Here is a 13,889-nt window from a genome sequence, read left to right as displayed (position 1 = left end):
TGACTTTGCATGTTATGAACAAGTTTTTCCTAGAAATGAATGTATATATATTTGCATTTATCTGTCTGAATCAGGAGGAGAGAAAAAATCTGCCAATTTATTCTTATCGTGATCAACTGCTTAAGGCTATTGAAGATCACCAGGTGATTCTTGCTTTTGTACCATTTCCTTTTTGTTGGGTTGCTTAGTTTAAACTTTTGCAGGAAATTGGATTTCTTCTAAATCATCGCATGAAGAAAAGTCCATTACTCATGTACTACAATTTTATTTGACATAGCAATTGAATGTTCAATATTAGCGGAGAAAATATTATTATAAGAGAACTTCCCAATCAAAAGTCATCTCATATTCTACTGTTCCTACTCTTCACAATGAAATCACTATATGTTCCTAAAGATCAGTTTGTACTTTTGTCTGTTTCATACAATTGAGTTCCATTTCTCTCATTGTCTTAATCAGGTTCTTGTCATTGTGGGGGATACTGGTTCAGGAAAGACTACACAAATACCATAGTATCTTCATGAAGCTGGTTACACGAAGCATGGGAAGGTTCAACCTACAATTTTAGCTGAATTATTTGCCATATATGTAAATACATCTATACTATTGATCACATAAACACTGAACTTTATTGTAGGATTCATGTAGAAATTAGTATGTGCTATCTTCTTTCTTTGAGAGCTGTTAGCTAGTTGTGAACAATCTTAGCTGCTTATGAATTCTATCTAAAAGTTTTCTGTTTGATCAGATGCGAATATATTAGAGGTGTATTTGGTTAGATGCAAATATAAAATTTATGTACGACCTTTAGAGTTGAATAGCTTGAAACATATAGAACTGTTAATTAGCATAGTAGTTTCCCTTTATTAAGCAACGCAGAATAATCTTTTTGCAGGTTGGTTGTACGCAGCCTCGGAGAATTGCAGCTATGAGTGTAGCTGCTCGTGTTGCTCATGAGATGGGTGTCAAACTTGGTCACGAGGTATGCTGACTTTTCTTTTGATTTTCAGATATCTTCCGTTGGTTACAACTTTGGATTACGTCTATTATTGTCTACAAGGTTACAACTTTGTTTGTGCTCACAGGTGGGATATTCTGTTCGATTTGAGGATTGTACTTCAGAGAAAACGGTCCTGAAGTATATGACTGATGGAATGCTCTTGCGTGAACTACTTGGAGAACCGGATTTGGCGAGTTATAGGTACAAACATTCATTACTAAACTTAAACATTATTGGACATAAAATAATGCATCGTTTCTAACTGTTTACCATTCTTTCCAGCGTCATTATTGTCGATGAAGCGCATGAAAGAACTCTGTCAACCGACATACTATTTGGATTAGTCAAGGCAAGTGGAAAATTTTCTCTGTTAGACTGTTACTTATGTGGTATCAGATTGTTTCTTATATCATGATTGCATTATTTCTTCACGTAACAGGATATGGCACGGCTTCGACCAGAGCTGAAGTTATTGATATCCAGTGCAACAATGGATGCAGAGAAATTTTCTAATTATTTTGACGCTGCTCCAATCTTTATCTTCCCAGGAAGAAGATTTTCGGTTGACATTAGCTTTGTAACTGCACCTGAAGCTGATTATATGGATGCAGCACTAGTGACTATTCTTCAGATACATGTAAATGAACCACTTGGAGATATTTTAGTCTTCCTTCCCGGGCAAGAGGAAATTGAAAATGTAGAAGAGACGTTGAAAAACAAGATAAGAGGTTTCGGTACAAAGATCCGGGAACTCATAATATGCCCCATCTATGCGAACCTTCCAAGCGAAATCCAAGCAAAGGTTTTTGAACCGACACCTGAAGGGGCTCGTAAGGTAGTTCTAGCAACAAATATCGCTGAAACATCACTTACCATTGATGGTATCAAGTATGTCGTTGATCCAGGGTTTTGTAAGATCAAATCTTATAACCCAAGAAATGGTATGGAGTCTTTGCTTGTAACTCCAATATCCAAGGCTTCAGCGACGCAACGAACTGGCCGAGCTGGAAGAACAGGTCCAGGGAAGTGTTTTCGGCNGTTTCTATCATATGCCGAGCTGTGTCTCAATTTTTTACTTTTTCTTATGTAGTATGAAAACGAGATTGTCCCAATAGCGGGTCAAACTTTTTCTGGAAAATCAGCTTTTGAGATACTTCAGGTGCTAAGCTTTTTCTTTTTGTGTGTGTTCATCCCCTTAATTCTCTTTAATCAATTTAATTTTCTGACTTTGCATGTTATGAACAAGTTTTTCCTAGAAATGAATGTATATATATTTGCATTTATCTGTCTGAATCAGGAGGAGAGAAAAAATCTGCCAATTTATTCTTATCGTGATCAACTGCTTAAGGCTATTGAAGATCATCAGGTGATTCTTGCTTTTGTACCATTTCCTTTTTGTTGGGTTGCTTAGTTTAAACTTTTGCAGGAAATTGGATTTCTTCTAAATCATCGCATGAAGAAAAGTCCATTACTCATGTACTACAGTTTTATTTGACATAGCAATTGAATGTTCAATATTAGCGGAGAAAATATTATTATAAGAGAACTCCCCAATCAAAAGTCATCTCATATTCTACTGTTCCTACTCTTCACAATGAAATCACTATATGTTCCTAATGATCAGTTTGTACTTTTGTCTGTTTCATACAATTGAGTTCCATTTCTCTCATTGTCTTATCAGGTTCTTGTCATTGTGGGGGATACTGGTTCAGGAAAGACTACACAAATACCACAGTATCTTCATGAAGCTGGTTACACGAAGCATGGGAAGGTACAACCTACAATTTTAGCTGAATTATTTTCCATATATGTAAATACATCTATACTATTGATCACATTAACACTGAACTTTATTGTAGGATTCATGTAGAAATTAGTATGTGCTATCTTCTTTCTTTGAGAGCTGTTAGCTAGTTGTGAACAATCTTAGCTGCTTATGAATTCTATCTAAAAGTTTTCTGTTTGATCAGATGCGAATATATTAGAGGTGTATTTGGTTAGATGCAAATATAAAATTTATGTACGACCTTTAGAGTTGAATAGCTTGAAACATATAGAACTGTTAATTAGCATAGTAGTTTCCCTTTATTAAGCAACGCAGAATAATCTTTTTGCAGGTTGGTTGTACGCAGCCTCGGAGAATTGCAGCTATGAGTGTAGCTGCTCGTGTTGCTCATGAGATGGGTGTCAAACTTGGTCACGAGGTATGCTGACTTTTCTTTTGATTTTCAGATATCTTCCGTTGGTTACAACTTTGGATTACGTCTATTATTGTCTACAAGGTTACAACTTTGTTTGTGCTCACAGGTGGGATATTCTGTTCGATTTGAGGATTGTACTTCAGAGAAAACGGTCCTGAAGTATATGACTGATGGAATGCTCTTGCGTGAACTACTTGGAGAACCGGATTTGGCGAGTTATAGGTACAAACATTCATTACTAAACTTAAACATTATTGGACATAAAATAATGCATCGTTTCTAACTGTTTACCATTCTTTCCAGCGTCATTATTGTCGATGAAGCGCATGAAAGAACTCTGTCAACCGACATACTATTTGGATTAGTCAAGGCAAGTGGAAAATTTTCTCTGTTAGACTGTTACTTATGTGGTATCAGATTGTTTCTTATATCATGATTGCATTATTTCTTCACGTAACAGGATATGGCACGGCTTCGACCAGAGCTGAAGTTATTGATATCCAGTGCAACAATGGATGCAGAGAAATTTTCTAATTATTTTGACGCTGCTCCAATCTTTATCTTCCCAGGAAGAAGATTTCCGGTTGACATTAGCTTTGTAACTGCACCTGAAGCTGATTATATGGATGCAGCACTAGTGACTATTCTTCAGATACATGTAAATGAACCACTTGGAGATATTTTAGTCTTCCTTCCCGGGCAAGAGGAAATTGAAAATGTAGAAGAGACGTTGAAAAACAAGATAAGAGGTTTCGGTACAAAGATCCGGGAACTCATAATATGCCCCATCTATGCGAACCTTCCAAGCGAAATCCAAGCAAAGGTTTTTGAACCGACACCTGAAGGGGCTCGTAAGGTAGTTCTAGCAACAAATATCTCTGAAACATCACTTACCATTAATGGTATCAAGTATGTCGTTGATCCAGGGTTTTGTAAGATCAAATCTTATAACCCGAGAAATGGTATGGAGTCTTTGCTTGTAACTCCAATATCCAAGGCTTCGGCGACGCAACGAACTGGCCGAGCTGGAAGAACAGGTCCAGGGAAGTGTTTTCGGCTGTACACAGCTTTCAATTTCCAGAATGATATGGAGGACAATACGGTGCCAGAGATACAAAGGACGAATCTTGCTAGTGTGGTACTTGGTTTGAAGAGTCTTGGAATTGATGATCTGTTGAACTTTGACTTCATGGACCCTCCACCTGCTGAAGCTCTTGTTAAGGCTTTGGAACTACTATTTGCTCTGGGTGCCCTAAATAAATCAGGTGAACTGACCAAAGTTGGGAGAAAGATGGCTGAGTTTCCCCTTGATCCTATGTTGTCCAAAATGATTGTTGCTTCGGAGAAGTACATGTGCTCTGATGAGATAATCTCTATTGCTGCTATGTTGTCTGTGGGAAGTTCTATCTTCTATCGTCCCAAGGACAAGCAAGTTCATGCGGACAATGCAAGGATGAATTTCCACACGGGAAACGTGGGAGATCACATTGCTTTGCTAAAGGTCTGTACTTGTATATCTCTCACATTGCTTTTCTTGTAAACTCTGTTTACTATATATTCTCTTTGATTTCCATAGGTATATAGTTCGTGGAAGGAAACAAACTACTCGACTCAGTGGTGCTACGAGAACTACATTCAGGTATATTTTCTTACCATCCAACATCCATTGTCTAGTCTTTTAAAACAGCGTTGTGGACCTTGTGGTCATGTAAATTCATTTGACATGGTTTGAGTTATATTTGAAAAGGTCCGGAGCATGAAACGAGCCAGAGACATTCGTGACCAATTAGAGGGACTTCTCGAGAGAGTAGAAATAAAAGTCAGCACTAACATCAACAACTTGGATCTAGTAAGGAAGTCCATCGTAGCAGGTGAATTTGTTACCATCTTTACTCAACTTTGTTTTAGTTAAAACCTAATTCGTTTGCTAATAAGTTGTTTTTCATCTGAACAGGTTTTTTCCCATATACTGCCAAGCTAGAGAAGAATGGATCATACCGAACTGCAAAGCATCCCTTGACAGTGCATATATATCCCAGCTCAGGCTTATCTCAAGTAAGTCCACAAAAACCTACTTAATTGTGAATTATTGATAGATTCTTATCGGGTTCCTTCTTTTAGGTTCTACCAAGGTGGGTTGTATACCATGAGCTTGTCCTTACCTCTAAGGAATATATGCGACAGGTAAATTTGCGCCGTCTTGGAAATTTGAAAGATCTCACTTTTCTTTGCATATGCTAATTTTTAGCTAAATTTAAAAATGAAGGTAACTGAGCTAAACCCAAAATGGTTGGTTGAGATAGCTCCTCACTACTATCAGCTCAAGGATGTTGAAGATGGTATAAGTTTTTCTTGTTTAATTATACCTTTTGATAATCACATTTGCGCATTTTGGTGGCCAAAACCATCTGATCATATCATTATTATTAACACGTTTCAGGTGCATCAAAAAAATTGCCGAAAGCAATCGGACGAGCTCCAGCGTAATGATACGTGACTTTGCATTGTGTCCCAGAAGAATTCACCGCTTCTCTACTCATCTTTTAGTATTTTACAAGTTGTCTCTAATGCTAATTACATCGTCAGGCCAAATATATACTCCTTGATCGACATGACCATCATGATCTGATTAACTTTTAAGGTTATTTTAGTCATTAATTTACACCAACCACCAAAAGATTTAATTTCCTCTCTTCAACTGTCTTTTTATTTTATTTTCAAGTAGCCAATATTTTTTTTGTTTCTAAACTGTGAACAAAAATTATTAGATGAAAAAGCACGTAAATATAAAACCTATTGTTAATTAAATATCTGATAGCTAAACATGGCAAACCTTGTTGTAAATTGTAAAATTACAAATCCCTGAACATAAAAATTGAGCCTCAAAGAGAGGAAATGAAAAAGTGACAATCCATGGGACCTCAATTCATGTTGTTCCAGTAAACCAGAGTAAAGTCCTTTCACCTTGATGGTTAAAAAATAATTTCCAAACTGCACTGAACTCTACTAAAGCCCCATCTTCCATCATTAGCTTTGGTTTAATCAGACTTCTTGATCTTGCTTTTCCTTATTTATACCCTCTCATCAAGATATTTCTTTTTCAACCTTTAGTATAACTACACTGATATCCAAGCTACCGATGATGAAAGTTCACCTGACGAAGTGGCTATTGAACAAAAATGGAGTGTTGCACGACATTTACGGTAAATGTGGGAACAGTTAGACTATTTTCTTGGACACTGATGCATTTCATCTTTCTTGGCAGAGTGATTTCACTATAATCGTTGCCGAGTTTATATTCCATCCCTGGAAATTTGCATTAGAGAAAAAAAAAAAAAAAGGCAGTTCAGAGAGTTTAGAGGCACAGATGGTAGAATATCTAAGAGAACAGGTAGTCTTAAAGCCATTTCTTTTGTTTTGCTTTTCGTTCACTCAAAAGATTATCTCATTAATTTTTTGTTTATTTTATGCAGATTGATTCCTATTTCACAGAGAGGCTTCTTAAGAAGGTTATTGATATCATGTCACACATGAAGGATATAAACGTTTCAGATGCATCTCGGTTTTCTGGTCAAACTCCCAAAGGAGATTACACGTTCGAATTTGTACAGGTTATCTCTGGTGTTCTGGCTCTTGACCAGAATGTCCAGCACGATGTTCTGGTAAGTACTCTACCTATTCCTTTTCAATTTTACCTGATACTGGTACAATTTGATAAACATATGGAGTATTCACAAGTCCTCTGAATAGATTAATCTTGGAAATGAAAATTCAAAATTCTCATATAGAGTTTTCAATCTTTATAATTAGAAAACCTCTTTGTAAATGATTTCATTCACAAAACCAGTCTACATTCCGGAAATCTGATTCTTGAAACTGTTTACCTAAAAAGTTGGATAGTTTCAGATGGGTGTTAACTATGTCTTCTCAAATTTTGTTCTCTAGACCTACAATCTTACTGACGTAATCTCTTCTCTATAGGTAATGAGAAAGAATCTGTTGAAGTACATTAAGGTAAAAGAGTATGCTGCTGAAGCCGAATTTCTTGATCCTGGGCCCTCCTGCATCTTACCTAATGTAGCTTGCAGGTATTACTTGACCAAAAGAAATGCTCAATTTTTGTGATTCAAAGAAGCATTCTGGTATTTTTTAATACCTCTAGTTTTTGCTATCTGTTTGCAACACTAAAAGAAAAGAAAAACGCCTTAGACCCCCAAATCCCAGAGAAAAGAGGGCTACCTTGGTCATATTCCGAAGGCTGAATATACCATCTGCTCTGTCATATATCTACCCACATTGTGTTTTTTAATACTTGACTTTTTTGAAGTAGTAAGCAGTAAGACGGCTGAAAATGTATACACCAAGTTTTGATTATACTGTTTTTATTGTTGCAGCAACTGTGATGCCTACAGAGACCTAGATTTATGCAGAGACCCAGATCTATTAACAGAGAAAGAATGGTCATGTGCGGATACACAATGTGGGAAGATATATGACAGAGAGCAGATGGAGAATAGTCTTCTCCAGATGGTGAGACAGAGAGAGAGAGAGAATGTAGCACATGCAGGATCTAGTGTGCATTAGGTGCAATCAGGTGAAAGCCGCTCATTTGACAGAGCAGTGTGAGTGTTCTGGTTCCTTTAGATGCAAAGAGAGCGGGTCAGAGTTCCACAAGAGGATGGAGATTTTCTTGGATATAGCAAAGCGCCAGAAGTTCAAAATGCTAGAAGAATGCACCTCTTGGATTTTACAATGCACCAGCTAGTGCATGGTTGTGCAACTGGAGCGTAAAAATATCATATATATATATATATATATATATAGTTATAGCTGTTGGAATTTTGGATTATGATTGTATAAGAATACGAGAAGTATGTTTGAGCTGTGGACTTTCCTAGTCTAAAGAGTAAAATAAATAGTGCAATAAATAAAGATAACCTTTGCTAGAAGCAATTGTTCTCTCTCGTTCCTTCATTCAAGGAATTAGTTAAGGCGTAAAAGTAATAATAATGCATTGACTATATGTAATATGTTCCACTTCCACCACGTTGGCTAGCTTCCTTGAGAAATTATGAACAAATGTCTTATTGAATTTATTTAGAAAGAAAACAAAAATTATTCAATTTTCACATTTCCAAAAGATGATTCACCACTATAGTATATGCATATATGTGTTAAAAAGATTAGTATTGAAAACTTTTGATCTTGTAAAACCAGCTTTTTATACAATACATGTAACGTTTACGTAAAACAGTGATTCGACTAGAAATGTTACCCGCCTTCCGTAAATTAAACAATATATGCACATTTTATTATGTTAAAACAGTCGTCTCTTTAGAGTTAGACCAAAAGTCAACTATCTTGACAATTTTTGCATACCAATGAAAAACCGGAATCTTTTTTGTTGGGGTCAAAGATGGAAACACGACGGAACGAGGGAGAGAAATCGGTGGCCTGANTTTTTTTTTTTTTTTTTTGTAGAAAAGTAAAATCTAAAATGTTTGACAAAGAAGGCATGTATGTATATTGTCAATGCATTATTCAAAAGAAGGCATGTATGTATATTGGCCCATTAATTTTTAAAAATGCATTAATAATGGGGTTGCAATTTGTCAAAGTAGTGGTGCTGAGAATGAGCGCGTGGTGAGCACGAAGAAGAAGAAGAAGAAGAAGAAGCAAGAAACAAACAGGTACATACAAAAGTATTATTCTCTCAACAGCTACCCAAATAAGTCTTAAAAATCAAAACGCCATCTTCTCCACGTTACCACCTAACCCACTCTCATCCACCCTTTTTTTTTTTGTTGTTGTACAAAATCCTCTCTCTCTCTCCAAAAGGGAATTGAATTGTGTATCGTTGCTCACACACGCCTTCTCATCGATTAATCTCATTTCTCTTTTCAATCATCGCCTCTCTTTATCCGTAAGTTCTCTCTCTCTCTCTCTCTCTCTCTGTAACCCTTTTTGCCCAGAACTTGTGTTTGTGATTTCTTCGCATTGATTTTTTTTGTGTACATGCTTAGATCTGATTAAGCTTTAGTCGTTTTTTAGAGACAGAGACACTCGTACGTTAAGCTCTCTTTTGTGATCACTAGTGCTCTGCTCTTATTAGACTCCTCCATTGCTCTACTGATTTTTTGGAATTCTTTTTGTAATTATAAATCCCCCGAGTTTTTTTTTTTTAATGATTCTCCCTCCACACGATTGCTTTCGTTTTGGGTTTTGGGTTTTGGGTTTGTTCCAATTCCTCTTAATTTTGTTGGGTTCAATTCAGTTCTTCTTAGATTGACTCAAATGTGATTTCTTTTTGATTGATATATATATATCATTTTGGTATAATGGTAAATATCAAAGCTTGGATTGGAGGATGTTGTTGTTTGAGCATCTTTAGCTATTTCTCCTCCATATAATTTGCATCCGATACTATTTATTACTGGCCCATTCCACTAGCATCCTCTCTGCCTCTCTTTTGCTACTTACCTTGCTTCAATAGCTTTGATCTCGATTCCTTATTTTATGATTCCTTTGTTTGTTTTAGATTCTTGTCCTTTTTTCACCTCAACAAGAATGGATCATTGTACTGGAGGAGAGAATCCCATGGCTTCTCAGTTTGACATTCTCAGATGTCCATTCTTGAGGAACATCAATGAGCCCACTAATCTCTCCTTCTCCTCTTCCTTGCCTTTTCCCATGCCTGTAAGTCAAATTTCTGGGTTGTTCACAAACTCTATATATCTGACATTTCTTGCACCGCATCCAATTCTCATCACATATGTTTCTATTGGTTTTGCCTATATCCTTTTAGGCTAGAGGAGCAGGGAAAGGACCAATATTTGAAGATGGTCCCAATTTTGATACCGCATTTAGGCTTTTCCATGGCCAAGATGGAGTTGTCCCTCTCTCTGGCACCGCTCGATCTGAAGCAGAGAAGCCTGTCCCTGTATTCCATCCACTTGCTGCCAAGGCTGCAACAATTAGTCTCTCATCCTTTGGACCTGGAGGGCCTTTTGGGTTTGATGCATTTTCTGACATGTTTAAAAATCAAAAGAACAAGTCTGACTCATCCAAAACTAAGGTAAAACGTTTTATACGTTTTCTTCTTGCTCTACATGTATCTCTTTAAAATGATTTGCATATAGTTAAAGAAGAAACCTGACTAAGGAAATAGTTAAGCTTTTAAGAACGGCTTATGAGATTAAAAAGATCAAAATTTATATCTTTTGTCTTTGTCTTAAGAGCACCGCTTACTTGTTGTTTCTCTTTCAGGGAGGAGACCACGAAGCTATGGGTGACGAATGGCTTAAAACAGGAAACTGCCCAATTGCAAAATCATATCGAGCTGTAAGCGGTGTGGCACCGCTTGTGGCAAAGATCCTGCAACCTCCTCCAGGAATGAAATTCAAATGCCCTCAAGCAATAGTCACAGCTCGAGCAGCGATATCAAAAACACCTTTTGCCAAGAACCTCCGCCCACAACCTTTACCAGCCAAAGTACTAGTGATTGGGATGCTAGGCATGGCGCTAAATGTGCCTTTAGGGGTTTGGAGAGAGCACACTGAAAAATATTCCGCATCTTGGTTTGTAGCACTTCACGCAGCGGTTCCATTCATTGGAATACTGAGGAAGTCAGTGTTGATGCCTAAGACAGCGATGGTGTTCACGATAGCAGCATCAGTTTTGGGACAGGTAATTGGGTCAAGAGCAGAGAGGCGGAGGCTAGCTGAGAAGAAGTTGAGGTTGGAGGTACCAAATGCGTCTTCTGTTGAAGCAAATCAGATGCAATTTGCGGGAGTTTCATCAGATGGAAGATGCGGTGATAAAGTGGTGATGAAATGGAATCCCATGATGCTTGATGTTGCAAGTCCTGTGTCTTCCGGAGCAGCTACTGTTGTCTGCTAAACAAGATTTTGTTATCTTCGAAGATTTATATATACATATATAATTGTTTTTAATTGGGCGATTGTATTTAAAATGTTTCTTAATGTTTGAGAAAAAACAAGAATAAAGCCATTTTTAAAACTGTTAATTGTATTTAAATGTAAAAGACTTGTTTGATTGAATAAAAGGAAAGAAAAGTTGGAAATTGAGTTACTGATCTAGCTAGCTTTGGTGTTTATGAATCTCGTAGGTGACATTGGTTTTCAAATATGAACAATGTTAATGATGTTCAAATGAGTCGTTCAATATTGCTCATGATCTTGATGGCATTGCAAGAAAAGCACAAATACAAAGTTGCCAAACATTGTAAAACGTCACTCAAAGTGGTTGATGGTTTTGTGAATAAACATTGCGTTTCGTGAACACTGGTTTGGGTCCACTCTTGCATCTTGCTAAACCTACTCCAAAATTGGTAAACCTACTCTGAAAGTTGGCAGAAGTGCAGAACTAGTCTAAGAAATTAAAAAGGGAGGCCACTGGGAAGGAGAGAAATTACGAAGTCAATAAGCTTTTGTTCTAAGATAAATGGTTATGGAATAACCACTATTACCGTCAACTATCATGCTCTAGGATAAAGTAATTTATCTATATTTATTAAATGTTTTATAAACACCTGGACTCCTGGAGTAGTGCTCAAGGATTACCTCATTAACCATAAGCATAGTGATCGAACAGACCACTCTAATATGGCCATCCAGGGCTCATTAATCAATCATAAGCATACTTATCGAACAGACCACTCCGACAGTCCGATATGACCATACATAAAAAAGAATCAGGAAAAAAAATAATGGAAATTTTGCATATAAAATTGTATATAAATTTGGAATACGGCAACGTTTGCAGTCTCCTAGCATTAGCAAAGAATATGTCATACAATGCTTGCATGTTTTTCTTATAAGTGCATGTACGTGTACTTTTGTTATTTCTTTTCTAGTATTGTAATTGCGTCGTACAAGAAACTAAAGAGGTGCGTCGGGATTCGAAATAAAACAAATAAGGTTGGAATGTACATCACATGATTTTGATTTGCTCTTACAATTTCCGATAAGTGCCCCTTGGTATGATGGTATAACCTTTGTTTTCAGAAAGTTGAGTTTGTTTCTTTTCCGAAAACTAACGATGTGAAATAATGATAACAAAAATATATAGTATCATGGGTAAAGAAAAATACTCAAAATAGGATGAACAAAGGGGTGTATGTACTAGACTTGTTTGTTTAATAGGATGATCAAAATGATTTCATGTGAAATTCGTTTTTTGACATACATTAAATTATACTCGCTGCAGATTGGCCATCATGCCTAGTTAGTTAATCCTTGTCATGTGTTATCAATCTCTTAATGCATGCACATTAGAAAAATAGTTAGGAATTGCGTTTATCATACGTATACTATATATCATTACACATTGGAGATTTGTGAGGAATTTGGCTAAAATCATTATACTATATATATTACATAGAGAAGATAAAACAAGAGAGCCTAATTTAAGGTTTTACAAATTAAAATTTATGTATAACTGAGCACTTAAACAAAATTTGCAAAAAAAAATATTTTTATCTGTTTTGGGTAAATCCAACACCAAATTCATAAAAAGTATTTGTATTGGGAAAGAAAAATATATGAATATGTACTACCTTAAAAATAATTATATATATATATATGTGTGTATAGATAATATCCCTTTATTTTATCTGCACAAATTAATAGTTACAGATTCAACATTCTATCAAATTATTTTCTTTAATTACTGTACATAAAATTGATGAGAACTTCAAGAAAATTATAATAGAGATTTGATAATAATCCATCCAGTATTTGATTACTTTTACTCTTAAGCAATAAAAACCTATGTAACATTTCATAAAGGTGTATTCAAACATTGATTTTAGAAGAGTTTGGATTTTGTTTAAAATGACATGTTATTCAACTTTGAATTTTAAAATCTCTTCCTAAATCTAGTGTTATTGAAAATGACATTTTTATAAAGTCATTCAAAATCACTCAAAATCTCTGTTATTCAAACAACAATTTTAACAAATCATATAAAATAACTTGTTATTGAAAACATAATTTTTTTTCCTTTCAAATCCTGTAACAATGATTTTGAAAGATTTTGGGAGATTGTGTATACATTTTTACACTAGAAATCCAATTTATAAAATCTCATCTCTAGAGGTGATATTTTAAAATATTTGTTTTACAAAAAAAAACTGTAGCCGAGTGTCAGTATATGTAGAACTTGACAAGAGCTGCATCTCATCCAGATCAAAACCACCCACGAACGTATCTACTTATCTCTCTTTCATTTTCTTTAACAAGTAAGATAACAAGTACTTTTCTAGAGAAGTGATTAACAATTACTAATACATGATTTCTCAATTTGTTTTTCCGGTTTTGTAGACCAAAAAAGAACACTGAGGAGAGAGATGGTAATGATAAGTATTATATGGTTATTTGTTTAATAGGCAGAGGCATGGTGAAAGGATGAAAAGGAGAGGTGAACAGATGTATGTGGTGATATCATCGCATACACCTTACTCCTTTGCTGCAGATCACTGGTCATTTGTAAGAAGAACGAAAAACGAAGAAGAAGAACGAAAGAAGAAGCAAAAATTGGTAATGGAGGAGATTAACGATACTGGAAATTAAAGAGAATAGTGGTTTCTTTCTTTTGTTTTGAAATCCATTTTTTTCTAAAAATCCTTTAAAATCACCCATTATAAGCTCTTTGAATCTCATCAAATC

At 35.7% G+C, this 13,889-nt stretch overlaps 3 protein-coding genes across 3 annotated transcripts; all 3 read left to right on the top strand.

The window, feature by feature from the left end:
- Positions 474-5,688, top strand: LOC104720130 (pre-mRNA-splicing factor ATP-dependent RNA helicase DEAH1-like). Its single transcript, XM_019230679.1, has 17 exons — positions 474-549; positions 896-982; positions 1,086-1,201; positions 1,283-2,051; positions 2,091-2,159; positions 2,298-2,366; positions 2,682-2,771; positions 3,118-3,204; positions 3,308-3,423; positions 3,505-3,571; positions 3,662-4,702; positions 4,778-4,840; positions 4,949-5,072; positions 5,156-5,256; positions 5,323-5,385; positions 5,468-5,540; positions 5,642-5,688. The coding sequence occupies exons 4-17, from the start codon at positions 1,443-1,445 to the stop codon at positions 5,686-5,688; spliced, it is 2,619 nt and encodes an 872-aa protein (XP_019086224.1). The 5' UTR covers positions 474-549; positions 896-982; positions 1,086-1,201; positions 1,283-1,442.
- Positions 6,451-7,958, top strand: LOC104720128 (DNA polymerase epsilon catalytic subunit A-like). The gene is made up of 4 exons (XM_010438090.2): positions 6,451-6,592; positions 6,675-6,863; positions 7,183-7,289; positions 7,596-7,958. The coding sequence occupies exons 1-4, from the start codon at positions 6,569-6,571 to the stop codon at positions 7,783-7,785; spliced, it is 510 nt and encodes a 169-aa protein (XP_010436392.1). The 5' UTR covers positions 6,451-6,568; the 3' UTR covers positions 7,786-7,958.
- Positions 8,936-11,222, top strand: LOC104717765. The gene is made up of 4 exons (XM_010435394.2): positions 8,936-9,124; positions 9,740-9,897; positions 10,007-10,276; positions 10,468-11,222. Exons 2-4 carry the CDS (start codon positions 9,769-9,771, stop codon positions 11,098-11,100), a joined length of 1,032 nt encoding a protein of 343 aa, XP_010433696.1. The 5' UTR covers positions 8,936-9,124; positions 9,740-9,768; the 3' UTR covers positions 11,101-11,222.

This window comes from Camelina sativa, chromosome 10, assembly GCF_000633955.1.
Source record: "Camelina sativa cultivar DH55 chromosome 10, Cs, whole genome shotgun sequence".
Lineage (NCBI taxonomy): Eukaryota > Viridiplantae > Streptophyta > Magnoliopsida > Brassicales > Brassicaceae > Camelina > Camelina sativa.
The sequence above is the reverse complement of the archived record's forward strand: the minus strand, read 5'-3'. Positions and strand labels throughout refer to the sequence as shown.

Bases quoted from the DNA above. Each gene is read 5' to 3' on its own strand.
- LOC104717765 (XM_010435394.2), top strand. From the start codon at position 9,769: ATGGATCATTGTACTGGAGGAGAGAATCCCATGGCTTCTCAGTTTGAC. The intron at 9,898-10,006 runs GTAAGTCAAATT...ATATCCTTTTAG, and splicing joins CCTTGCCTTTTCCCATGCCT to GCTAGAGGAGCAGGGAAAGG. The intron at 10,277-10,467 runs GTAAAACGTTTT...TTTCTCTTTCAG, and splicing joins CTGACTCATCCAAAACTAAG to GGAGGAGACCACGAAGCTAT.
- LOC104720128 (XM_010438090.2), top strand. From the start codon at position 6,569: ATGGTAGAATATCTAAGAGAACAG. The intron at 6,864-7,182 runs GTAAGTACTCTA...TCTTCTCTATAG, and splicing joins ATGTCCAGCACGATGTTCTG to GTAATGAGAAAGAATCTGTT. The intron at 7,290-7,595 runs GTATTACTTGAC...TTATTGTTGCAG, and splicing joins TTACCTAATGTAGCTTGCAG to CAACTGTGATGCCTACAGAG.